Source organism: Arvicola amphibius, chromosome 3, assembly GCF_903992535.2.
Source record: "Arvicola amphibius chromosome 3, mArvAmp1.2, whole genome shotgun sequence".
NCBI lineage: Eukaryota > Metazoa > Chordata > Mammalia > Rodentia > Cricetidae > Arvicola > Arvicola amphibius.
The window spans coordinates 173,907,125-173,932,104 of NC_052049.1; the positions used below are offsets into that span (position 1 = coordinate 173,907,125).

At 53.0% G+C, this 24,980-nt stretch overlaps 5 protein-coding genes across 9 annotated transcripts; all 5 read left to right on the forward strand.

Annotated features, from left to right (window-relative positions):
- Positions 1 to 979: 979 nt before the first annotated feature.
- Tusc2 (tumor suppressor 2, mitochondrial calcium regulator) lies at positions 980 to 3,798 on the forward strand. The gene is made up of 3 exons (XM_038323228.1): positions 980 to 1,263; positions 2,298 to 2,418; positions 2,564 to 3,798. The coding sequence occupies exons 1-3, from the start codon at positions 1,118 to 1,120 to the stop codon at positions 2,627 to 2,629; spliced, it is 333 nt and encodes a 110-aa protein (XP_038179156.1). The 5' UTR covers positions 980 to 1,117; the 3' UTR covers positions 2,630 to 3,798.
- A 2,109-nt stretch (positions 3,799 to 5,907) lies between these two features.
- Positions 5,908 to 10,719, forward strand: Hyal2 (hyaluronidase 2). 2 transcript variants are annotated; one of them, XM_038322626.2, is made up of 5 exons: positions 5,924 to 6,026; positions 6,972 to 7,222; positions 8,071 to 9,037; positions 9,461 to 9,550; positions 10,003 to 10,719. In XM_038322626.2, exons 3-5 carry the CDS (start codon positions 8,117 to 8,119, stop codon positions 10,402 to 10,404), a joined length of 1,413 nt encoding a protein of 470 aa, XP_038178554.1. In that variant the 5' UTR covers positions 5,924 to 6,026; positions 6,972 to 7,222; positions 8,071 to 8,116; the 3' UTR covers positions 10,405 to 10,719. The 2 variants fall into 2 exon arrangements, with proteins under 2 accessions (XP_038178555.1, XP_038178554.1); XM_038322627.2 differs by lacking the exon at positions 6,972 to 7,222 and having other exon boundaries at positions 5,908 to 6,026.
- A 3,509-nt stretch (positions 10,720 to 14,228) lies between these two features.
- On the forward strand, positions 14,229 to 22,857 carry Hyal1 (hyaluronidase 1). 4 transcript variants are annotated; one of them, XM_038322100.1, is made up of 6 exons: positions 14,229 to 14,422; positions 14,893 to 15,816; positions 16,255 to 16,344; positions 16,698 to 17,004; positions 18,247 to 18,422; positions 22,774 to 22,857. In XM_038322100.1, the coding sequence occupies exons 1-5, from the start codon at positions 14,363 to 14,365 to the stop codon at positions 18,417 to 18,419; spliced, it is 1,554 nt and encodes a 517-aa protein (XP_038178028.1). In that variant the 5' UTR covers positions 14,229 to 14,362; the 3' UTR covers positions 18,420 to 18,422; positions 22,774 to 22,857. The 4 variants fall into 4 exon arrangements, with proteins under 4 accessions (XP_038178028.1, XP_038178027.1, XP_038178026.1 ...); XM_038322099.1 differs by lacking the exon at positions 22,774 to 22,857 and adding an exon at positions 20,292 to 20,424; XM_038322098.1 differs by lacking the exon at positions 22,774 to 22,857 and adding an exon at positions 20,176 to 20,314.
- Positions 18,290 to 21,372, forward strand: Naa80 (N-alpha-acetyltransferase 80, NatH catalytic subunit). Its single transcript, XM_038322103.1, has 2 exons — positions 18,290 to 18,422; positions 20,176 to 21,372. Coding segments are annotated over exons 1-2 (1,002 nt in total). The 5' UTR covers positions 18,290 to 18,420; the 3' UTR covers positions 21,176 to 21,372.
- Positions 21,999 to 24,711, forward strand: Hyal3 (hyaluronidase 3). The gene is made up of 4 exons (XM_038322104.2): positions 21,999 to 22,123; positions 22,655 to 22,896; positions 23,782 to 23,871; positions 23,977 to 24,711. The coding sequence occupies exons 1-4, from the start codon at positions 22,006 to 22,008 to the stop codon at positions 24,244 to 24,246; spliced, it is 720 nt and encodes a 239-aa protein (XP_038178032.1). The 5' UTR covers positions 21,999 to 22,005; the 3' UTR covers positions 24,247 to 24,711.
- The last annotated feature ends 269 nt before the right edge of the window (positions 24,712 to 24,980 follow it).

Below are 24,980 nucleotides of genomic sequence, written 5' to 3' on the forward strand. Positions count from 1 at the left end.
AGAGAATTGGCTGAATAAAGATTCAAGAACTTTTCTGGTTTTGGACTCTATGGATGTGGGCCCCCCAGTCAGGAAGCACCTAATGAGAATGACTGCCAACAGTGATTGGCACATAGAGTGCATCTTTCCAAGGTCGCAGTGGGACCAATATGTTGAGGAGATGTAAGCCTCTGGATTTGGGTGTCTTTCAACACTCTGAGGACTACATCATGGTGGAGACAAGAATAAGCTACAGTCAGAGCACAGGGAAACCATTTTCTCACACACCACCTCAGGGCAATCACCCCTTCATCAAATAACCACTTGTGGGTATGGACACATTCACAGGGTACATTTGGGGACAAGTCTTGGTCTCCTAAAGGCTTATCTGGTGAATGACTATATTTGAATATAAGAATTGAATATAAGAAATTTGTTCACAAAGTTTTTGAAGATATTTGGCTCCCCTGCATAATTGCTCCCTCCTTTAATCCCAGCCCTTAGGCAGAAGCAGGTGGACATGACTTAGGCGAGCCTGTTACACATAAGTTCCAGGCCAGCTGAGGCTACATAGTGAGACACTGTCTCAATAAAAGAAAATACAAGACATTAAGCAAGTTCCTTAATTTCTTTACGTGCAAAGGTGACGACTGAAAAAAAGTTGTGAAAACAAGCTAAATATCGTAGCCTGAGGCAGGCCTAAGGTCTCTTCGGGGGTTGGAGAAGTGACCTAGTTGAGTATTGCCGCAGGGCTCCGGTGTCGGGCGGCAGGGACTTTGGAACAGTCATACCCAACCCGACCTTAAAGTCCATAACAACACATTACCTCCGCTTTTCAGGGAGGGAGCTGACCCTAGGGACTCATTGCCTTCTGGGACCTGGAAGGCAGCGCATCCTGGGTTGTTCGGTCTCTGAGGGTGGCCATTGGTTCTAGTTTACAGACTGACGAGATCTTGAGCCACTCAGAGGAGGCAGCGTGCGGAAGCGGAAGTGAGGTTTCCGTGGAGACAGCAGAGCCTGCGGAAGGCGGCGGCGGCGGCGGCACCTGCGAGCCGAGGCTGGGGCAGGGCATGGTCGCGCTCGCCGTACTGTGAGAGCGGAGCGGCCGCTGGGTCCGCCATGCGCCGACGGCGCTGACATGGGCGCCAGCGGCTCCAAAGCCCGGGGCCTCTGGCCCTTTGCCTCCGCTACGGGGGGCGGCGGCCCTGAGGCGGCAGGCGCTGAGCAATCTTTGGTGCGGTCTCGAGCCCGAGCGGTGCCCCCCTTCGTATTCACGCGCCGTGGGTAAGGGCATGGGTATCTGCCTTGGGGAGGAAATCCGGGAACGAGGAACGCCCCCCCCCACGTTTGAATCAGGATAACTGTCATGTTTTGGATACCCATCAGAGCAAGGGGTGGGGAAAACCAAGTGGCATTCAGCTCCTGTCTGCCCAGAAGGATTTTTTTTTTAGAGAAGAGTTGGCTGAGTCTTGTCCCTTGGGTAAAAGCTCCCCCATAATCCCGCAAAGGGGTGTCCGAGAGTCTTAAGATCTTCGTTTCATCAACTCAACCTGCAAATTAAAGGCATTTATGTACCTCCTATTCTTCCATGCCTTAGACGAATCTAACGGAAAATGATCTTCTGCTTAGGTGTCTTGCCCTCCCCACAGTGAAGGTGGACCTCTGAGAGTAGTGTCTGTAAATCTGCTAGGCCTCAGTGCTGAAGGTGAGGCCACCCAAAAAGAGGCCCTCGCCCAGTTGGGTTCTCTAGACCTGGAGCACTAACCATCTTTTTCCCCAGGGACTCACACAAAAAGGTGTGGACCTCGAGGGCTCCTAGGGACTGACACTCCCTGGGATGGGAATTTGCCAGTAAACACTAGAAAGACCCAACCAGCAGTGTTGATGGGGCTGTACCAACCACTTGGGAATGAGTGGGAGTGCATCCTTCCTGGCTCAGACATCTGCGGTCTTGGTCTTTGCCCTGACCTAGCAGTGTCTTTAGAAGTGAGATTAGTGTGCCCAGGCCAGTTCCCACCCACTTTATAAGCTCTAGGTGAAGGGCCTGCCGCTGGCTAGTTTACCCTTGTGGATCAGACAGCTGATGAGACAGTGTGCTCTGTTGTGACCTCTGTTGGTGTGACATTATCAGTGGCATTGATGCACTTTCTGTGTCCTTCTAATGACTCCAAGCAAAGAGTTCTTCATGCCTACTATTCTTCCACCAAGGTTAAGATTGTGTCTCTTCATCTGGGGTTCAGCACACTTCCCTGTGGTTTGGGGCAATTGCCATGACCAGGTGCGAGGCTCCAACCCAGCCTGTTCCCTTCTCTACACAGCTCCATGTTCTATGATGAAGATGGGGATCTGGCTCATGAGTTCTATGAGGAGACAATCGTCACCAAGAATGGGCAGAAGCGAGCCAAGCTGAGGCGGGTACATAAGAATCTGATTCCTCAGGTGAGGGGCTGGGCAGTGGTCGTAACCTACATCGGGTATGTCAACAGAGATATAGCTGGAACTTACTGGGGGAGCTGCTGGGAATATCAGGAAGGCTCCTAGCACAGGCTCTGAGCTCATCTTCACTCACCTGTTTCCACGGCAGGGCATCGTGAAGCTGGATCCCCCCCGAATCCACGTGGATTTCCCCGTGATCCTCTATGAAGTGTGAGCCTGTGGCATGGCAGACACAAGCACCCACTGCCCCAGCAAGAAACTCCCAGGCTCAAGGTGTAGCTTCCATTCAGGAGTCCAGGCTGGTGCCACAACCCTGAATAAACTAATCTCCATTGGCCCAGAACCTTCAGTTGTAAAAGGGACAGTCCCTCAGTGTTAACTGGTATTGGTTTATGTCTGAACAGTAAGTGGTTAGTGGCTTGTGAGGGATAATGGCAGAATTACCAGCCCATCTCCCCCAGCCGCTTCTTGAAGAAGCCTGGCAGGACACATGCTGGTCAGGAATGCCTGGTTCCTAGTTCCTCGCCTGACCTGCTTTCTTCCAAGCTTGCCTAGGGCCCAGCACTTTACAGAGTCTGCCTTCTTCCGGCCCCTGGGCTGTGGGGGCTGGACCCACGTGGGAGCGACCTTCCCCTCACTTCCCTTCCCCCTAGTCAAAGCATTCAGCCGTTTGCTACCTCGATTCCTCCTGTGACACAGACAGAGACTGGGGATAGTGCTAGCCTCGTTCTTCCTGCCTCCCTGCCACTCGTTCCTGCTCCAAGATGGACAGTTTGCTGGCCGTTAAGTAAGAATGGGGACTAGTGTGGGAGGCTCCTTTCACCCAGGGCTGGACTGATCTCTCTTGATTTCTCCCAGGTGCCCTCCCCCCAGTTGGGAGGGTGCAGGCCGGGGTCAGGACAGGCTGTGAATGCCTGTGCCTGTGGGGACTCGCCCCACACCACGTATGCTGTCTAATCTCCCTTGTCTTTGCACCACAGTCCCACCCATCCCCAACTGTCGGGGAGGGGCTGTTCACCACCCAGTGGTAAGAAGCAGCACGCCAGGGCTGGTGCCAGTAGCTGTGAGGAGCCCATCACCCCTTCTCCTATAGTATCTTCACTACTTGAGGGTCAGTTAAGGGAAAATACTGGAGCTCCTTGGTAAGGATCAAAAGAAGGGAAAAACACATAAAAGGAGTAATTCAAATGTGAAGGTTTGTAAATAGACTACGATGATGTTGGGGCAGAGCTGGATTATTATATAGAGATGGCTTTTAAAGAAATCATTGTAGACGCTCTGGGCATCTAGAGTATGAGAAATGCTTGGGGAGGGTGGTCCCCAGCATAGGAAGACTGTTGTGTTATCTGTTCAGTTTCAATAAAATTATTTGTAGACCCTGCACATGAGCGTGGCTTCCAGTGAGGCTTTAAGACCCGATTTCTAGACTACCACTTGAGCTGATCAGGTAGGCCTCTGGCCCTGGACTCTGCCAGGCTGGCAAGCCCCCTCCTCTAAGAGCCAGTAAGTCTGAACATTGCCTGTAGCAATACCAGCCATGGCCAACAGGTGGCTGTGTTCACACACCATCTCCAGCCCTGGGAGCTGCTCACCTGCCTCACCTTGTTTGGGACTCGGGAAATAGGTCTTGAAACCCTTCGGGAGATTTGCCTAGCTGTCTTGCCTAACTGGTGAGTGTGACCATACTTAGCTGTGGGATAGTTCTGGTCCCAGCAGTAACATATTATCTCAAGTGAGGTTACAGCTTAAGCCCCATGTCCCTCAAAGTTCTTGAACGGCAACCAGGTATTTCCCACCATGCCCTTGGCCTCCTACCAGGCTCTGGAGCCCACACACCGGACTCTTCCCAGGTAACAATTGGAGGGATGAGCTCAGCTCTGTTGCAGCTTCTATCGTTAGGCTCCGTCCCTAGTACGTCGTCAGCTTTCTGCCGCCAGGGGACATTCTGCCTACATTTCTCAGGGTATGCTATAAGCAGCCTCTCTGCTAGGCCTATTAAGCTCAAGAACTTTAGGAAGGAGGAATTCATCAACCCAGGGTCAGGGCAGTTGGTCTTCGAGTTGCTCAGGGGCTGGAACTTGTCAAGTCTTGAGTAGGATCACCCTGTGTAGCCTAGACTTCCAGTTCTGTAGAATGACTTCCATCCCCTATAGGATGCCAGGCTTAAAGCCCCTATACAGGGCCTCCTGTTAGAGGCCAAGGCTCCCCATATCAGACAGTATCTCCCACCGCCACCATCCTGCCTGGGGGAACTCCCTGTTCTGGACCTGCTTTGCTGACCCCAAAGCTATAAACAATAGACGCATCAGGGCAGTGTTTCCCCACTCCATCCGGCTGGGCTGTGCTCACTTCCTTCCTGCTGGCTGCCTAAGGAAGTGTCCCTGCCCTGGGCAGTCTGGCCTGGTCTTTGTTTTCCCAGGAGTTCCACCCTTGGAGCTTCCTAGAAGCTTTGGTTCCTTTTGAAGCCAACACAGGGGTTCAGGGATGCTCCACTGATGTGTAGGACCAAAGCCTAGGCTGGACACTCAGCCCCCATACAACTTTTTTTTTTTTTTTTTTTTTTTTTTTTTTTTTTTTTTGGTTTTTCGAGACAGGGTTTCCCTGTAGTTTCTAGAGCCTGACCTGGAACTAGCTCTTGTAGACCAGGCTGGCCTCGAACTCAGAGATCCGCCTGCCTCTGCCTCCCGAGTGCTGGGATTAAAGGCGTGCGCCACCACCGCCCAGCCTCCCATACAACTTTTTATTAGCATGGGGACTCCCTAGTGTTCGTGAGCCACTTGGGTTCTGAGGGGTGGCTGGTTCAGGGTGATTTGAGAGCAGGCAAATCTGCCTGCACCTCCAGAGAGGTCAGAAGGGACCCTGCTGGTCTTCAGGAGTCCCTCTTGTGAGCTCTCTCTCCCACAGGGACACACATCTTCACATATTCATGTCTGAGAAGCCCCATGCTCCGCACACCCTCCTGGCCTCTGCCCACCCCCACTCCCATATCACACAGACACAGGCATTAACACATTGTCACATTGTCTCCTTTGTCATACTTAAGATACTTCCGCTGTCAGTGGAAAAAAATTGACTCAGCTACTGGAAGCCCCCACCCCACCCAAGTCTCCCCCTCACACGAGATAGTTTCCTTCTTTTGCACCTGCTCTAGGGGGCCATCAGCTAAACAATCAAGCAAAATAGTGTGACTCCCGTGAATACCGACACTCACCTCCCCCTAACACTACTGGATTTGATTTGAGGATGATTGAAACCTCAAGGAGATGAGCGCCTGACCCTAGGCCTATATCCTTCCTGTCACCTGGCACAACTCCTGGGCCCAGATCCTACTCAGAGGAAGGGTGCCAAGGGCAGCCAGCCAGCAAGGGAAGCAGGGTCAGGGGGCTCTCCTCCCAGCCCCTGTTCCTGTCCCTTTCCGCCCAGAGGGGCAGCAGGAAGTGAGGAGAAAGGGCAGGGGTGGGAGGCGGGAGGGGGTGGGAGGGAATGGGGTTTATCAAATCCCCAGCAGGCTGCCCACAGGGCAGCAGCTGGTGCAAGTAGCCTAGCTGGAGAAGCCCACCTCAGGAAGAAGGGAGGCCGCCGACCTACTGGGCGGACGGACTCCCGCACAGGTGAGCCCAGAGAAGACCTTTAAGCTGGTGGGGCCGCTTAAATGTGCTAGCGGCTATGGCGCTCCCTAGCTTTCAGGCGTGCGGGCGGGAAAGGGGCTGACGGCTTTCGGGAAGTTGAGTCGTGCTATGGAGAGCAGATCTAAGAGGTAAGGGAACAGCTCTAAGCCTACTCCCTACCAGAAGGGGATTGCAAGTCAGAAGGGTTCAAATTATGGACTAGAGGCACTGGGGAGCCATTGCAGCCTACTTTCCATAATTCCGACCCGAAACTTCTGCGACTTGCACTTTATTCGTGCTTGACTGGGAGTCCCCATCCCACCTCCACCACGTCGCAGAGACTGAACCGAAGAGAATCCAGTGGATTGGCCTGCCCTGGTGTGGATCCGGAGAAAGCGGGTAGACCACTTTTCCTTTTGGGCCAGACTGAACTTCAACCCCTCTAGAAACGCGACGACCTACCCCCTGGTTACCAGGACAACCGCTGCGTCGGCTTTGCCAGAGGAGGGCTCAGAGGCCGTCCTAGGCCCCCTCCCCTAGACAGGCAAGGGGCGGGGCTTCCCTCTGACCGCAAGCTAGTGTAGGGAGTCTGGGATTCGAGAAGGCGGGTCGTTAATGTCCCTGGCGGCTCCGGATTCACTCGGGTCAAAATCTCTTATATTACACAAAGGGCCCACACTGCTAGAGTCCAAAGTCAGGCATGTGGGACTGAACCCGCAGCTACCCCCAGTCAAGGCCTCCACACAGCACCACCTCCGCGCGCGCCCGCCCGCCCCATCTAGTATTCTACCCCTTTAAGAGGACGGCTGCAAAGAGTGGACTGTTCCACTGGCGACAGACTGTGGGGGTACTATCTCAGGCTGGATGACTCTCGCGGCTGAGACCCTAGCGGAAATCCCGATTCCAAGAAGTATTAGATCTCACATAGATGACTATGTTCCTCTGCAGAAGGTCTGGGGGTCCTCGAACTCGAAACGCAGCATTGGAAGAAAGGAAGGCGAACGCACCCTCCCCGCGAGGCCGCAAATCCTGCCATAGGTCCACCTTCGAGGCTAGATTCTTAAAGGGCCCGCTGGCCTCGGGGCGGAGCCAGCAGAGGCTCGAGCTGGGGCAGTGCTTGGGCGAAGGGCCGGAGCGGGCTTGGCTGGTACCAGGATGGCGGCGGCCCTGGCGTGGGTCCTGGTGGCGCCTGGTGCGAGGTGAGGGCGGGCGTTGCAAGCCTGGTGACTCTCTCCCTATGAGCTGGGCTCTGAGTCTCTAGGGGCGCCTTCATAAATGACCCAGGGACCCCCACCCCCACCCGGGTGAACTCTGGCCCCACGTGCAGGGCGGGGGCGGGGTCCCGCACAAAGACCTGGAGGAATACCCTCCTCTCGGGACCCTTGTGCTGGGAGGTGAGGGTGTAGGCCGGTCGCGAGGACTCGCACAGATTTTCGGTGGCTGTGGTGGGAAGGGCAGGTCGGCGAGCACCGCGGTGCGAACTCCGCTGCCCCTTTGTCCCCGGACGCCTACTCCAAGCCAAAGACAGTGTCGGTGCTCGGGACTGAATCCTGACAGCCTCGCTCCTCTGCTTTGGAGCATGTTGTACTGATACCAGTTCCTCTGCCGTGTTCATAACAGCTTCCCAGCTTCTGTGTGCATTGTGTCCAAATGCTATCCCTTCTCTAAATCAAGAGTTCTTAGTGGGGGGTTGGGGGGCCTCTAGGGTGGAGCTTGTGTTCAGAGTGTTCTAAAACCGTGTGCTGTATGGTATATAGGCATGTAATTGAGTCTGGCCGTGAGTCTGGAGCCTAATTCGTCCCGTTTCCAGAAGGGAGACAGACCTAAAAGAGATTCTTGCCCAGCCACAGGCAGCTCCAGAAAATTCTGTGGCTTGGTAAAGCCCCTAGATCTCTTGCCTGCCCTTCAGTATCCATCTCTCAAACTTCTTACGGCCTTGGCAGACACGGTGGGGAGCACAGTGTGGGTTTGGGGAGTGTAGATGGGATTAAGGTGCACGCCTCTGGAACTGTCTAGACTGATTTGTTCTCTCCCACACTTCCTTCAGTTCCTGAGCTGCTACCAGGCAGGTGACACTTCCTGTAGCCCCCAGCATGCGGGCAGGACTGGGTCCCATCATCACACTGGCCCTGGTGCTGGAGGTAGCATGGGCCCTGGAACTTAAGCCCACAGTGCCACCCATCTTCACTGGCCGACCCTTTGTGGTCGCATGGAATGTGCCCACACAAGAATGTGCTCCGCGCCACAAAGTGCCCCTGGACCTTAGGGCCTTCGATGTGGAGGCCTCACCTAATGAGGGGTTTGTCAACCAGAACATCACCACCTTCTACTACGACCGTCTAGGCCTGTATCCACGTTTCGATGCAGCTGGGATGTCTGTGCACGGTGGTGTGCCTCAGAACGGTAGCCTCTGCGCACACCTGCCCATGCTGAAGGAATCTGTGGAGCGCTACATTCACACCCAGGAGCCTGGGGGGCTGGCAGTCATTGACTGGGAGGAATGGAGGCCTGTATGGGTGCGAAACTGGCAGGAGAAGGATGTGTACCGGCAGTCTTCACGCCAGCTGGTGGCCAGTCGACACCCCGACTGGCCACCAGACCGAATAGTAAAGCAGGCGCAGTATGAGTTTGAGTTTGCTGCTCGGCAGTTCATGTTGAATACACTACGCTATGTCAAGGCAGTCCGACCTCAGCACCTCTGGGGCTTCTACCTCTTTCCTGACTGCTATAATCATGATTATGTCCAGAACTGGGAGAGCTACACAGGCCGCTGTCCCGATGTGGAAGTGGCACGCAACGACCAGCTGGCCTGGCTCTGGGCGGAGAGCACCGCTCTCTTTCCCTCTGTGTACCTGGATGAGACACTGGCTTCCTCCACACACAGCCGCAACTTTGTGAGTTTCCGTGTTCAGGAGGCCCTTCGTGTGGCTCACACCCACCACGCAAACCATGCCCTCCCAGTGTACGTCTTCACACGCCCCACATACACCCGAGGACTCACAGGACTGAGTCAGGTATGTGTTCCAGGGCCTTGCCTTCTTCCTCCAGGAGCCACTGCATGCGCGGGTTTATCAGGGACCAAAAGTACTAGAGTTTACCGCATATTCCACATTTCTTTTAATCTTGTGGAAGGCCGACATCCTCCTCATTCTGTAAATAAGACTGAGGCCCAGAGCTCAGAATTAGCCTAGAGCCTCTAGGAAATCCATGAAAAGCACACAGAATTAAAGCCAGTCTTCCTGAGTTAGGAGTCAGAATGTGTGCTCTTGGCTTTGGAGACAAAGGTCCCAGGTGGGCATGGAAATGGACTTAAACCAGAAAGCAGAGCAGCCCCCGCCTGGAGGCATACGGGGAGGGCCTGCGCTATGGTCAGCAGGTTAGAACAGGTGTGTCCCTCCTTTCCTGTCTGCTGTCAGTAATCATCCGTTCCCACACAGATGGACCTCATCTCTACCATCGGTGAGAGTGCAGCCCTGGGCTCAGCTGGTGTCATTTTCTGGGGCGACTCAGTGTATGCGTCAAGTATGGTAAGGGAGACCCCCCCCAGCCAGCCAAACCTGGTGGGGAATTTATACTTTGGCTTCCACCCTCACCTGGGTATATGAAATGAGTCTAGCTTGGCTGCCTCCTCAGCATGGAGGCTTTGACCCTGAACCCAACAGAGAAGAAGGGCACCCCCACCCTGTTCCCAGGAAGAGGAAATGCTGTCCCGAACAGCTGGAGTTCCACCCTTCCTCATCCGCACAGCTGGGTTCCAGTCTGTCTCCACCCCACTTCTCACTAGGGACAGGACTGTAAAGGCTCGGGAACTGTATATATGATATGTAACATATGTACACGAGTAAGTGTGCCCAGGATGAGGTTCAGAGAACACTCCACCGCTGCCGAAAGAAAGAGGTGTAGACAGTTTCCATCAGGGCTTTGGGCAGAGGCAGCTACCATCGGATGCTCACCTGCTAACCTTAGCCTCTTCCTCTAGGAGACCTGCCAGTACCTCAAGAATTACCTAACACAGTGGCTGGTTCCCTACGTAGTCAATGTGTCCTGGGCCACCCAGTACTGCAGTTGGACCCAATGCCATGGCCATGGACGCTGTGTGCGCCGCAATCCCAACGCCAATACCTTCCTGCACCTCAGTGCCAGCAGCTTCCGGCTAGTGCCTGGCCGTACACCTAATGAACCCCAGCTTCGACCCGAGGGGAAGCTCAGCGATGCCGACCTCAACTACCTGCAGACGCACTTTCGCTGCCAATGCTACTTAGGCTGGGGTGGCGAGCAATGCCAAAGAGACCATAAGCGGGAAGCTGGAAGTGCCAGGAGAGCCTGGGCTGGGTTCCACCTCATCGCTCTGCTGGCTTTAGTAGCCATGGCCCTTACCTGAACCTTATAAAGGGGTCTCCCCCCGGGATATCACTCCAGCTGGCCTCTGGCACAAGGATCTGGGCATGAGGAGCCTGTTGGGGGTAGACAAATGAATTTGGCATGCGCAGAACCCCCAGGATGCTTAACAGGCATCCATAGCAGCTGTCACCCCCCTGTTCTAAGGGGGAGAGAAAAATCCCCCGAGAAGCCCCTCATCTTGCCAGTGAAGGAGGAGGCTACAGCTAAGCCAGGGAAGGCCTGACTCTGATTCCCTGCTCCTGGATAGTTTATAGTTCTGGGGTCTCTTTTGTAAATTAAATATAAAACAACTGTGCCTGGTTTTCCTGCCTCTGGGCTAGTGTGTGCAAGAGAGCTCAGGGCTGTTGATGAGGTTAAGCTGAGCTCTTTGAATCCCTCAGCTGTGTGGTCACTGGGACCTAGGGCCGTGCCTGCTCAGCAGTTGTGGTGGGCAGGACCCACTAGAGTAGGATTCCTGCTCTACCCTAACGTCACTTCCACTTTACCTTGGCTGGAATGAGTTGTGCCCACCATTGTGTGTCTGACAGAGCTGGCTATGTATCTGCCACCTGTCCCAGTAGCCCAGGCTGGACCAACACCAGCTTTCTTCCCTCAGCCACCCATGGAAAAGGGGGAAGTGGTGCCTGATCTTCCCAGATGTTCCTACAGACAAGGGCATTTCTGCTCCCTGATCCCGAGGACAGTGGACTCCTGTCACATGCCCTTTTCACCATCTGGGTCACAGCCTTCTCTTGGGTCTGGGAGGTAGGCTGTTGGGGGCTTGAGATGTCAATCTGTCACAATGTGGATGCCTGATGGAACTACCCTGATCTGCGGAGCAGGGTCATCCTCAAAAGGTCAGCTTTGGAGCCAGGACACGAATATATATAAGGTCAGTGATAGAGACTCGCCTAGATATGTGAAGGTGCTGGGATTGATCACCAGCACTGTGTGTGTGTGTGTGTGTGTGTGTGTGTTATAAATACACAAAAACCCTCTCCCGTCCATGGAACAAACTGCCTAATAGGAGATCCAGAGGAGAGAAGTAGCAGCTGGGGTAGTTGGGACAACTCTGACCAGTGTTACCTCCATTGTCCTTCCCTCAGACCCGCTAGAGTGTCAGTGATGATCCCCTCAGCCCTGCCCTCAAGAAACTTAGTGGCCCTACAAGTGCTCCCACAGTTAGCTTGCACTAAGTCCCGAGTTCACTCACCAGAACCAGAAAGTGAGTAAGGACAGCCAACAACCATGTTGAGATTTGAAGGGATGTGGAGGAACCAGATGATGATGCATGCCTATTGTAATCCTGTAACTTGGGAAATAGAGGCAGGAAGATCGGAAGTTCAAGCCCAGTCCTGGCTTGGAGGCCAGCCTGAGCTCTATGGGTATAGCTCACATATGAGTATATGGCTCATATAGGCCAATTACATATCTTCAAACAAAAGAGGAGCCTGCTGGTGGTGGTGCACACCTTTAATCCCAGCACTTGGGAGGCAGAGGCAGGTGAATCTCTGTGAGCTCCAGGCCAGGCTGGTCTACAGAGTAAGTTTCAGGACAGCCAGGGCTATACAGAGAAACCCTGCCTTGGGGAAAAAAAATAAATGAACAAACAATAACAAATCAGAAATAGGGCTCTGGGTAAAAGGCACTTGCCATCAAGCCTGATGACCTGAGTACAAAACTGACCAGCTCCCTAGAATTGTACTCTGACCTCCATATGCACCTGTGGCACACATACAAATAAATAAATGTAACAAATTATGAGACAAGAGTCTCACTATGCAGCCCTGGTTCGCTTAGCACTCACTATGTAGATGAGGCTGGTGGTCTTGAACTCACAGAAATCTACCTGTCTCTGCCCCCGACCCCATGCACTGGGATTACAGGCACATGCCACCACACTAGACTTAATTTTGAAACCTGAAAAAAAAAAAAGCAAAAATAATGGAGCTCAACAAAGGAGAGCAAGGACTCGGGAAACTCCCATCTCCTCCACACCTGTGATTTCCAGCAATACACAGGGGTGAGTACTGAGAACTGAATATATATAAATTATATATAAATATAAAAGCTACAAGATTCATGAATCCCCCTCTCTAAAACTAAAAAGCAGTAAATAGTTGCTAGAGAGAGGAGCTACCTACAAGTTGGCAAGCTGTTCCAAGGAAAACAGCTTTTGCGTATTGTTCCCTATGCTAGGGTAGGCCTTTTGGTGATACAACTGCCTTTGAGTCATGTGGCTTCTATAAGTAGCCCCTCATGTTCTTCCTGTAATGTAACAAACAAACAAACAAACAAAAAAAACTGAAAAACTCTTTGATTCACCGGTTAGACTTGGACAGAATAGTCTCTTTGGTCTGTCATCAGTACTTTATCTGAGATGAATAGAAGTTGTTTACACTTGCTTAAGAAAAAGTCATGCCACACCAAAGATAACCAGAACCGCCCTAAGGGGTAGAGGAAGGGTCAGGGTAGCAAGATGGGGCTGCTCAAAGACCCTAGGCATACACAGGCAGTGAGACCAAGCCCATATGGTATCCCTCACCAAGTACGAGCTTCAGTGGTTCAGGAACAGACACAGCTGCAGGCCCAGACAGCATTCCACCTGGGCAGGGCCATGTCCTCTCCTTTCTTTCCCAGCCCTTGCAGGCAAGCCTGGGCCTGAGCACCTAGCAGATCTCAGTAACCAGCCCATGATTCACCGAGCTAGTAAAACAACAAACACATGAACACACGGTACTTTATGCATGCACTCACCGACAGACCCCTGCTCATTTCCATGGTCATGCAAATACAGGGTCTCGTGATCGCAAAATAGCAACCTTGCTAGCACATTGTCCCAGGCACCGAGACCCCACACTTGTATGTATAAACCCCTGGGGATTTGGGCAGTGGCCCAGTTAGCACTAGTGCTTCACAAAGACAGTCACTGACCAGACTGGACAAAGGGTGATGACACGCCTCAACCTCACAAACACAGAACCTCCCAGAACCAGGCACAGGCAGGGCTTAGAGCCTCCATAGTTCTAGGAACCCACAAAGTTTTGTTTGACTTGTGTACATGTGTGTGTCTTTCTCTGTGTGTGTATGTGTTATAAGTATGCATTTGTGTGGTATAAAGGCCAAAAGTCAAGTGTATTTCTCCATTGTTTTTTTAATTAGCATTTTACATTTATTTGTTCTTACATGTGAGCATGTGCATGCCATGATGCTTTGGTGGCCGTCAGAAACACTGCTTGTCACAGTGGTGTGGAGAAAGTCCTCTAGAAGCACATAGTCCTCAGGGACCACACACTTAACCGGTTATGCCTGGACACACTAGTTCCACCAAGTGTGTCGCAGGTATTGAACTCAGGTCATCAAGCTTGGCTGCGGGTGCTTTTACTGGTGATCTATCTCACCAGGCCTTCTTATGCTTTAAAAATGTCTTTTTGAAGGGCTAGAGATATAGCTTAGTGATAGAGCATTTGGCAAGCAAGCATGAATCCCTGGGTCCTATTCCCAGCACTGCAGAGAGAGACAGACACAGAGAGAAACAGAGACAGACAGACAGACAGATAGAGACACACACAGAGAGAAACTTGTTTTAATGAGGAAGGGACCCACAAAGGCAAAAGTGCCCAGAGGCTGAAATGTCATGGTGCTTTGGAGAAAGGACTCCCTCTATAAGCATATAGTCTTCAGGGACCACACTGCAGGACCACACATTGCTTGACCTGGTTGGCTACTCTGCCTCCAGCCCCAGTAAGGACACAGCCTCCCCAAGTGCTGTCTGAGTGGGAGGGACTGTTGCTAGACCAACCCCAGTCCCACCCCGTGCCAACGCCAGCCGCCAGCCCATAAACTGGGTGGTGTGACTGTCTACAAAAGCTCAGAATTTCCCCGAAGCTGCAGCTGGAGCAGCCACAAGCAGCAGCTTCTCGAAGTTGCTGCAACTAAGGCCAGAACTGAGCCAAACCATGCTTGTGCTTACACAGCATGGTCAGGAAGTTTGGAGAATGAAACCCTTCAGTCCTGAGGTCAGCAGGGACAAGTGGGCAGCTGGCGGGTTTCCAGGGCTGGGTTCTTCTTGGTCACTTGAGCATCCCTTTTTCCAACGGTTGCCAGGATTTCTGGTGGGAGAAACGGAATGGCCTCCCTTATTCATCAGATCGGCCTGGAACTGAGGGCTCAGCTCTCAGCTCCTCTTTCAGAACAGATGTGATGCTTCCTCTGGCCCTTGGGGGAAAGGGTGGGTAAGATGAGGTCAAGGCAAAGCTTGGGGGAAGCAGACGGCAGAGTCCTGGCCACAGAGGGGACTCACTCGTACCTTCATGGCAATGCTCCTCTCCAGGCCTCTACTCAGCTCTTTGACCTCGCTGAGCCCTGCAAATTAATGGTCAACTAAAATCACAGCAGGGACAACCTTTGAGGAAGGGGCTGGGCCCAACGACTCAAGCAGGGTTCAGAAAGTTTGTCATATGCTTTGAACTCTGCCTCCCTTGACCAGGTCTCCCCAGACCCACCCCATGCCACGGCAGCCCACCTGCTTTATGTCTGTACCCTCTTCCTGACCTTGCTCAACTTGGCCCAAGGCTCCAGAGGTTCCACGGTACCCAACAAGCCGTTCATCACTGTTTGGAATGCAGACACTTACTGGTGCCTGGAGAGTTGTGGAGTGGATGTGGATGTCAGTGTGTTTGACGTGATTGCCAACAAGGAGCAGAGCTTTCAAGGCCTTAACATGACGATTTTCTACAACTGGCAGTTGGGCACCTACCCCTACTATACATCTACCGGGGAACCCGTATATGGTGGCCTGCCCCAGAATGCCAGCCTGGTTACCCACCTCGCTCATGCATTCCATGACATCAAGACTGTCATGCCTGAACCTGAATTCTCAGGACTGGCAGTCATTGACTGGGAGGCATGGCGCCCACGATGGGCCTTCAACTGGGACAGCAAGGACATTTATCGACAGCGCTCAATGGCACTTGTCCAGGCAGAACACCCTGACTGGCCGGAAACTTTAGTGGAGGCAGTAGCTCAGGACCAGTTCCAGGAAGCTGCACAGGTCTGGATGGCAGGCACCCTCCAGCTGGGGCAGGTACTGCGTCCTCGTGGCCTCTGGGGCTACTATGGCTTCCCTGACTGCTACAACTACGACTTTCTAAGTTCCAATTACACAGGCCAGTGCTCACTGAACATCCGTGACCAGAATGACCAACTAGAGTGGTTATGGAACCAGAGCTATGCCCTCTATCCCAGTATCTACTTGCCTTCAGCACTGATGGGCACAGGGAAGGCACAGTTGTATGTTCGACACCGAGTACAAGAGGCATTCCGTGTAGCTAGCGCTTCCAGAAACCCCAGTGTGCCCATACTGCCCTACGTGCAGATCTTCTATGAAATGACAGATCATCTTCTGTCCCTGGTGAGTCCTCTGTCACCTTGTCTTCACTGTCAGCCTTCCTTGGTAGATAATAAAGCAATAGGTCCAACAGCAGAATCCACATAGCTTCAGGGTACTTCAGTCTTTCTTTGGGGGGGGGCATGTAAATCAAACTCAAGGTCTTGTACAAATTCTTTCCTACTGACTTATACCCTAGTACTTTGTCCAATCATGCCCACATACATGGGGCATCTACTTGGTAGCAAGTTCTTGTGGAGCACGGGTGATTCAGAATTTAATAGAAAAATTAGTTCCTGTCTATTTACAGGCTAGACAGAGAACAGGCTTGCCCCTGGCTATAGCACTAGAGCAGCCTCAGGTGAAGGCTACATATTATTTGTCCCATCCAGTGATGTTGCAGCAGTTCCCACAGGGAGGACGGACGGTAGGTCCCATAGAACTATGCAATCTCCTTCCCAGGAGGAGCTGGAACAGAGCATTGGGGAGAGCGCAGCTCAGGGAGCAGCCGGTGTGGTGGTTTGGGTGAGCTCAAAAAATACAGCTACCAAGGTAAGTCGAGGTCTGAGAGGAGGGGTAGGGATGAGGGGAGACTGGGCCTACTCTTTGTACCCAGGAAGTCCTGGCTGAGTGAAGGTAAGAATCACCTACCTATAAGAGGAAAGGACTGGGCTGGAGAGATGGCTCAGAGGTTAAGAGCATTGCCTGCTCTTCCAAAGGTCCTGAGTTCAATTCCCAGCAACCACATGGTGTCTCACAACCATCTGTAATGGGGTCTGATGCCCTCTTCTGGCCTGCAGGCATACACACAGACAGAATGTTGTATACATAATAAATAAATAAATAGGAAAGAACTAAGTGGGCCTAGACAGGCTGCGGTCACTTACACTCTGCTTCCCACTCAGGAATCATGCCAGGTCATTAAAGAGTATATGGATTCCACACTTGGCCCTTTCATCATGAACGTGACCAGTGCAGCTCTTCTCTGCAGCGAAGCTCTGTGTTCCGGCCACGGTCGCTGTGCCCGCCATCCCAGTTATCCCGAGGCTCTGCTCACCCTCAACCCAGCCAGCTTTTCCATTCAGCTAACACGTGATGGCAGGCCCCCAAGCCTCAATGGTACCCTCACACTTAACGATCGGGCAGAGATGGCTATGAAATTCAAGTGTCGCTGCTACCGTGGATGGCGTGGAAAGTGGTGTGAGGCGCAGGGTACGTAGTGATTAGCTGGACCAGCTCGCACACGCTGAGCACCTAACATACCCTGGGCCTACCTATGACTTCCTCAAATACAGTCACATGCATACAGTCACAGTCAGGAGTACACTCCACTACTGCCCTAGTCATATGCACACAGGTACACTCATGGGGGTAGTCACATAGTGACTCAGAATTAAGGGCAGGCACTATAAGGACCTACTTGGCAGAATCACAGGCAAGTCCTTCAGAATCTATGAGTCAGCAGTCACAAAAGCTGACATTTGCCTTATGTCCCTCTGTGCCAAGACCTGTGCTAGAAGCACTAGAAGTCTTCACAATTCAAGACATGCGGGAAGGGTGAATACTTTTCACATATTTTTTGCTGTGCTGGAAATTGAAGTTAGGATCTCACACATGATAGTGTGTGCTCTATCACTAGGCTATATTCCTAGCCACTGAGGGGGAGTACTTTTTGACCAGTGTTGCCCAGCAAGAAGAGACAAGCAAGGCCAGACATGATGGTGCACACCTGTAATCCCAGCACTAGGGAGGCAGAGGCAGGCAGATCTCTGTGAGTTTAAGGCCAGCCTGGTCTACAGAGTGAGTTCCAGGGCAGTCTCCAAAGCTACTGAGAAATCCTGTCTCGAAAAAGAAAAACAAAACAAAACCGAGATGTATACTGAAATCCAGGTTATCTGGCTCCAAAGACAGAAACTTGCACACCTACTGTGTGTTGGTAGTGCCCTAAATAAGCTGGGAAAACACAATAACACCACTCTACAGGATCCTTGTATCTCTTGAAAGATACTAGCACTGCTCAACCCAGCCAACGAAGCTGTCATATTTTACTTAGCTGTTTAGTTAGCTCCTAAAATAGGCAGGTCTCAGAACCCAGAAAGCACTGGGAAGGCTAGTTTCTTTCACCCAAAGTGTGTTGTGTAAAGACCACTGCTTTCCATGATCAGGAAGAAGTCCTCTGATGCACTAGGGCTGCTAGACTCTATCAAAGAGCAGACAAAACGAAACTCCATTACTACGAGCCCGGGGCGGAGTGGGGAGAGGTGCAGGCGGAGCCAAACACAAGCAAGCAGCTAGAAGTCAGAGGCAGGGCCTGCAGTGGCCGGGCCAAGAGGAGGCGGAGCCATCGGGAGGAAGTTTTAGGCCTGGCCACCGCCGGAAGGGAAGAAACCAGGGGACCGAATGGGCCTGCACTAGTTCTGTTGTGACGCTCAGAACCAGGGGCGGGGTGTCTAGGTGGTGGCATTCCGGGCACGGAGGAATTAGGAGGAGGTACGCCGTCGCCGGGGAAGACTGCTGTGAGTCCTCCGTACGGCTGGGACCAGCGTAGGCAAACCGAGGAATCGGATCCAGAGACCGCTAGAATCGTGCGCAGGCTGGACGCGGACCATCCCGGAACTCGGCTTTAACATGTCAGTATCACCCTCACATCTCACACGTTACTCATCTATCCTCCCCGCGCCTGTGGTCCCCCAAGTGGCCGTGTCGCCCCTCAAGTCTTACCAGCGTTGGCCCTTTCCCCCCTAGAGCATGCTGAGCCACACCCACCCATAATCAAACTTTCAAAACCCCCACTCCCAAAAGATCCATGGCCTGTGTCCCACAGGGGCAGGTGCATACCCTCTCTGAATACCGGGAGCTTTGCTCTACCTACAGTGGTGGGGCCCGCAATGAAGGGGTTAAGCCGGTCTGGGGAACTCTGGGGCTCTGGGTAGGGGCGGACCCTGAGGTTCCTCCTTCCAGTCCTTTCTTAGCAGCCTAGGAGCTGGGAGGGAACGCTACTCCGACTGAGCTGACTGAGGCAGGTAAGGGGCTTAAAGCCCAGCTATGGGATTTGTGTGAGGGGTGAGAACTGCCTGCCCTCAGGCTCAGGGAAAGTTGGGAAGGGGAGTCAGGAGGCACTTTACGTGGGAGCAGATGAGTAGAGAGGGACTAAACTGCTCACACACTCCAAGAAATTCCCCAACATAGCCCCTCTTTCCAGCAGAACCTAAAATAAGGTGGGTAAACAATGAGGTTTAGACATGGGGTTTAGGCCTGGGTCCCCAGCCTGATGGCCTGGGTCCCCAGCCTGGTGGCCGTTGGACACCTGTAGATTTAAGGAAGCCATGGTCCTTATCAGGGTAGCTATGAAACTCAGGCCAGAGGCAAGCAGGCTTGCAAAAGCCACATTCTGTGCAATGGGCCAATCTCCATACTAATGCTGTTAGGGCACCATATGTAGCAACAGTTGGGTCTATGCCCAAACTGACCTGAACTGGACAGAATCGGAGAGGGGAACCATCAGCTCTGCTCTCCAGGAAGGAAGGCAGGTGGTGGTGATGGGGGTGGACTGGGGCTGTTTGGGTGGGTGTGTGGGTCCCAGGATCCACTTGATAGCAGGGGTGGGCTCAGATAGCTGCAAAAGCTCAGAGCTAGTGGAGAGCCGACATGTAGGGAGAAGGAGGGACAGGGCAACTGCTGGGAGTGATCTTTCTTCTGAAAAAGAAAACTCAGGTTATAGAGAAGTAGAGAGATATCTGGTTCACCCTCTGCCAGGCTAGCCAGCTACAGTCATGGACTACTACAGATAAGACAGGCTGCTCGGGGTGGTGACGGCTGATGCCTGCCATCCTAGGACTTAGGGGGCTGAGGTAGTTGGATTGCTACTTTGAGGCAAGCATAGGCTACATACCTTGGAGAGAGACAGAGGTTGGGGTGACCCAAACCAAAGCAAGAGATAGCCCGCAAGTGGGCGAGGTTGGTTAACCTGGCACAGTGAGCTGTTGCAATGGTCAACATATTTGTAGCCAGAACTTCTGGGTTCTACCACAGCCTCCAGCATTTACCATGACCCCCCTCAGCCTCCCTCCAGTGTTGGGGTAGGATACCTGGGTTCATTCACCCATAGGGATTGGTCTCTTCCTGGACACCTTTACTTTCCAGTGCATTCCCCAGTTCTCAGATGCATGCCCTCATCCCTCAGTCCTTCCCTGCCTCTACCCTGTCTTCCTGACACAGCCTAGCGTGGCTGTTATCCACAGGAGGTGAATCCGTGTATGAGGCAATGCCACTGCCTGGAGACTGTGGTCTTACCCTCCAGCCTGGCAATGAGCCACCTGAAACCTAACAGGAAGTGACCTTGGCTTCCTATCTGCCTCAGCTGAGCCTGGATCCTACCTGTAGGCAAGAGCTGACTCTGAGCCCTGGCCCAGCCACACTGACCCCTACCTTAGACCGGATGGAGCTGATCCTGAGTACCAGCCCAGCCAAGCTGACTCTAGATCCTACATGCCAGCCAGAATTGACCCTGAGAGTCAACCTGACCAAGCTAACCCTGGATCCTGCACGCCAGCCAGAGCTGTCACTGAGTCCTAGGATAGCTGAGCTGACCCTGGATTCCACATGCCACCCAGAGATGACCCTCAGTCCTGGCCCAGCTGAGCTTACCCTGGATCCTGAACGCCAGGCAGAGGAGACCCCAGCCCTCAACCCAGCTGAGTTGACCCTGGAGCCTGTGCACTGTCGACCTGAGCTCCTGAGTGCTTGTGCTGACCTCATCAATGACCAGTGGCCCCGCAGCCGTGCCTCCCGTCTGCACTCCCTGGGCCAGTCCTCAGATGCCTTCCCCCTCTGCCTGATGCTGCTGAGCCCTCATCCCAAGCCTGGAACATCCCCTATTGTGGTGGGCCATGCCCGCTTATCACGGGTACTGGACCATCCCCACAGCCTCTTAGTGGAGACAGTGGTGGTAGCCCGGGCTCTGAGGGGCCGTGGCTTTGGCCGCCGCCTCATGGAGGGCTTGGAGGCTTTTGCCCGAGCCCGGGGCTTCCGCCGGCTTCACCTCACTACCCATGATCAGTTATACTTCTATGCCCATCTGGGCTACCACCTAGGCGAGCCTGTGCAGGGTTTGGTCTTCACCAACCGTCGGCTGCCCACTACCTTCCTACGTTCCTTCTCTAAAACACCCTGCCCTCAGCCACCCTGCAAGGGGCCTATCCTAGCTGCCCAAGCTATCCCAAGGAGCTCCAAGGGACCCCCATTGCCACCACCTCCTCCCTTACCCCAGTCTCTGACCACATCACCCCCTCCTTCACCAGGGCCCCTCGCTCAAAGCCTGCTAGAGACACGACACCGAGATCTGAAGGGGTGCCCTATATTCTGGATGGAAAAAGACATCTGAAGGCTAGGCACTGTTTTTCTGGGACACTGAATTGCCCAGCAGAGTCCCAGCCTCAGCCTACTGACCATACTTTAGCCCCCTAGCCCTTGGGGGCAACCTTAGCCTGTGTGTTTCCTGGGTACCAATGGGCCAGAAGGTGGCTTAAGAGCTTTGGCTCAAAGCTGTTAGTGTGGCTGAATAAAGGCTTCCATTAGGTATGGCTGTGACAATTTATTTGTTAACCCCCCGCCCAGATCCTCCATCCCTAACTTGGCCCAAGAGCCATTGATGAGGTAATATCTGTCCTTTGTTGCTCCTCCTCTGCCAGGCCCAGGGTAAACTGGTCTTTTCCCATTTGCTCATTACCAAGTACTTACTATGTGTCAAGCCCGGCACTGGAAATTGGCAGTGAAGAATTTGTGTATGTGGCAGGACTCATGCTGGGAGCCAAAGGGATCTGGGAGATGGGTGCTGAATATGAATTAAGTCAGGGAAGCAAGAAGGCAAGCGCTGAGTGTTCTTGAGGCAGAGACAACATGGGCAGGGGAAAGCGGGGGACTTGTGACAGCCATGAGTTGGGAGGCCTCAGAGAACACGATGGTGCCATAACAGAGATGGACAACACTGGAGCGATGGACAAGCCCAGGATGCTTGGGGTATGGCCTCTCTGAGAGACCCATGGAACACTTTGGAGCCATTTTTAACCCCCAGCCCTGCCCCTTGAGGGGAGGAACTTGGGAAGCTTTCCCAGCTTTCAGCTTTTCCTTGCTGTGCAAAAGGCATGGCCTTGGCCGTGGACTCTAAGCTCATACCCCCTCTCTCCTGCAGGTTTCCATCTTTGTGGCACGACCATGCAGCTAGGCCTAACCCTGGTAGTGGGGGTAGCCCTGTGCTTGGTGTATGGCCAGTCCTTGCTGCAGGTTCCTGAGCGTCCCTTTTCTGTGCTGTGGAATGTACCCTCAGCAAGATGTAAGGCCCACTTTGGTGTGCACCTACCACTCAGTGCCCTCAGCATCGTAGCCAACTATGGCCAGCATTTTCATGGCCAAAACATCACCATCTTCTACAAGAACCAGTTTGGTCTTTATCCTTATTTTGGACCTAGAGGCACAGTCCATAATGGGGGTATCCCTCAGGCTGTGTCACTAGACCGCCACTTGGCACAAGCTGCCCATCAGATCCTCCACAGCCTCGGGTCTGGCTTTGCTGGCTTAGCAGTGCTGGACTGGGAAGAGTGGTATCCACTCTGGGCTGGGAACTGGGGCCCCCATCGCCAAGTCTACCAGGCGGCCTCCCGGGCTTGGGCACAGCAGATGTTCCCCGAGATGGGCCCTCAGGAACAGCTCCACAAAGCCCATACTGGCTTTGAGCAGGCTGCCCGTGCCCTGATGGAGTCCACACTGCAGCTGGGCCGGACACTTCGCCCACGTGGGCTCTGGGGTTTTTATCGATACCCAGTCTGTGGTAATGGCTGGCATAATACGGCTTCCAACTATACAGGCCACTGCCATGCAGCCACCATTACCCGAAACAACCAACTACATTGGCTCTGGGCCGCTTCTAGCGCCATCTTCCCTAGCATCTATCTCCCACCCAAAATGCCACCTGCCTACCATCAGGCCTTCGTCCGACACCGCCTAGAGGAGGCCTTCCGTGTAGCCCTTGCCAGGCACGCACATCCTTTACCCGTTCTGGCCTACGCTCGCCTCACACACCGGAGCTCCGGGAGATTCTTGTCTCTGGTAAGTAAAAGCTGAGGTTTAGGGGTCTGAGTCCAGAGACACAGCTCTGTTCTAGAAAGTCCTGAAGAGAAGACATTGCCTAAGGGACTTGGGAAGGTGGTCATGATCTAGGGTTTTTTTTTTTTTTTTTTTTTTTTTTTTTTTTTTTTTTTTGTTTTTTCGAGACAGGGTTTCTCTGTGGCTTTGGAGCCTGTCCTGGAACTAGCTCTTGTAGACCAGGCTGGTCTCGAACTCACAGAGATCCGCCTGCCTCTGCCTCCCAAGTGCTGGGACCAAAGGCGTGCGCCACCACCGCCCGGCTTTTGGTTTTTTCGAGACAGGGTTTCTCTGTAGCTTTGGAGCCTGTCCTGGAACTAGCTCTTGTAGACCAGGCTGGTCTCGAACTCACAGAGATCTGCCTGCCTCTGCCTCCCGAGTGCTGGGATTAAAGGCGTGCGCCACCGCCGCCCGGCATGATCTAGGGATTTTAAAAATTCCCTATCCTGCTGGGTGGTGGTGGCACATGCCTTTAATCCCAGCACTTAGGAGGCAGAAGGAAGCAGATCTCTGAGTTCGAGGCCAGGCTGATCTACGTGAGTTCCATGATGGGCTGGAGCTATATAATGAGACCCTGTCTCAAAAACAAAAAGATCCCAGCCTGCAGTAGGGAGACATGGCTGTGTGCTGGGAGATCTCAATGGGTTAAATAGAATCCAGCCTTTGGGTATCTGGTCTAAGGACAGTTATTCTCTGGAGGTCCTGGGAAGTTACTTAGAGGCTCTGTCAAAAGGGCCCCTATCTAGAGGCAGATCAATTATAGCAGTAAATCAAATGGTACCTTCAATGAAGTTGGGCCCTGATGAATCTGGCCAGTCCAGCTTTGGTTTAATAGTTCTTTGCCCCCAGGATGACCTGGTGAGGACTATTGGTGTGAGTGCAGCACTGGGAGCAACTGGAGTGGTTCTCTGGGGGGACCTGAGCTTCTCCAACTCTGAGGTGAGCATGGCCCCTCGTGCACATACTGGAGTCCTAAGTTAAGGGAGAAGCCATGCCGAGTCATAGAGAAGAAGCATGACGTATACATATCTCTTTTCTTCTTAGGAGGAGTGCTGGCGTCTCCATGACTACCTAGTGGGCACTTTAGGCCCCTATGTGATCAATGTGACAAAGGCTGCCATAGCCTGCAGTCACCAACGATGCCATGGCCATGGTCGCTGTGCCCGGAGAGACCCGGGACAAATGGAAGCCTTTCTGCATCTGAAGCCAGATGGCAGTCTTGGAGCTTGGAAGTCCTTCAGATGCCGCTGTTACTTGGGTTGGGCCGGCCCTACTTGCCAGGAGCCTAAACCTGAGCCTAAGGAAGCTAAGTAGAGTCAGGAGTTCCTGTCCTTAGTTCTTGTCCCTGCTGCCACTTTCCCAGGCTAGGGAAATTCGCCTTTATGCTTTGTTTAGCTAATAGAATTTTACCAAGTAAATAGGCCACTTCCACCAACACACCTCCCCTCAGAATTCCTAGGGAATAGATAGGGCCTAATAAAAACATAAAACCAGATTCAGAGCCCTCTGAGGTCATCTGACTTAAGGCAATAGAGCAGCCTCAGGGAGTCAGTTCCAGACATTTAAGGTTGCCAGCCAGCCTAGGGCTTTGTTTCCATACCTTAGTGCAGCTACTGAGAAGTCATAGCTAGGGGCAGAGAGACAACCCCTACACTCTTCCCAACACACGCGCATATACACATACACACATGCGCCCTCGCCAAAAAAAAATATAAGCTAAGGTCTGTTAAATGCTAGGCTATTATTTGTACTGTCATCCATAAAGTCTCTCTTTCGTTACTTGAGGTTTGTCTGTCCTCACTATTCTACCAAGTGTCAAACCCTGGCCTCAATGCTGATACCCCATTACGAGGGCCTAGCCAAGCTTCCAGCACAGAGGGAAACTACTGAGTTAACTATCAATCCAGGCGCCTCGGGGACGGGGGAGGAGGAGGGGCAAAAGGGGTACGCAGGGCATTGTGGGTACATAGTTTAGCTAGTGCGGCGTCGGCGTGTGTGCCTCCAGAATGGACTACCATTCCCGTCGTGCACTGCGCTCAACTCGGGCC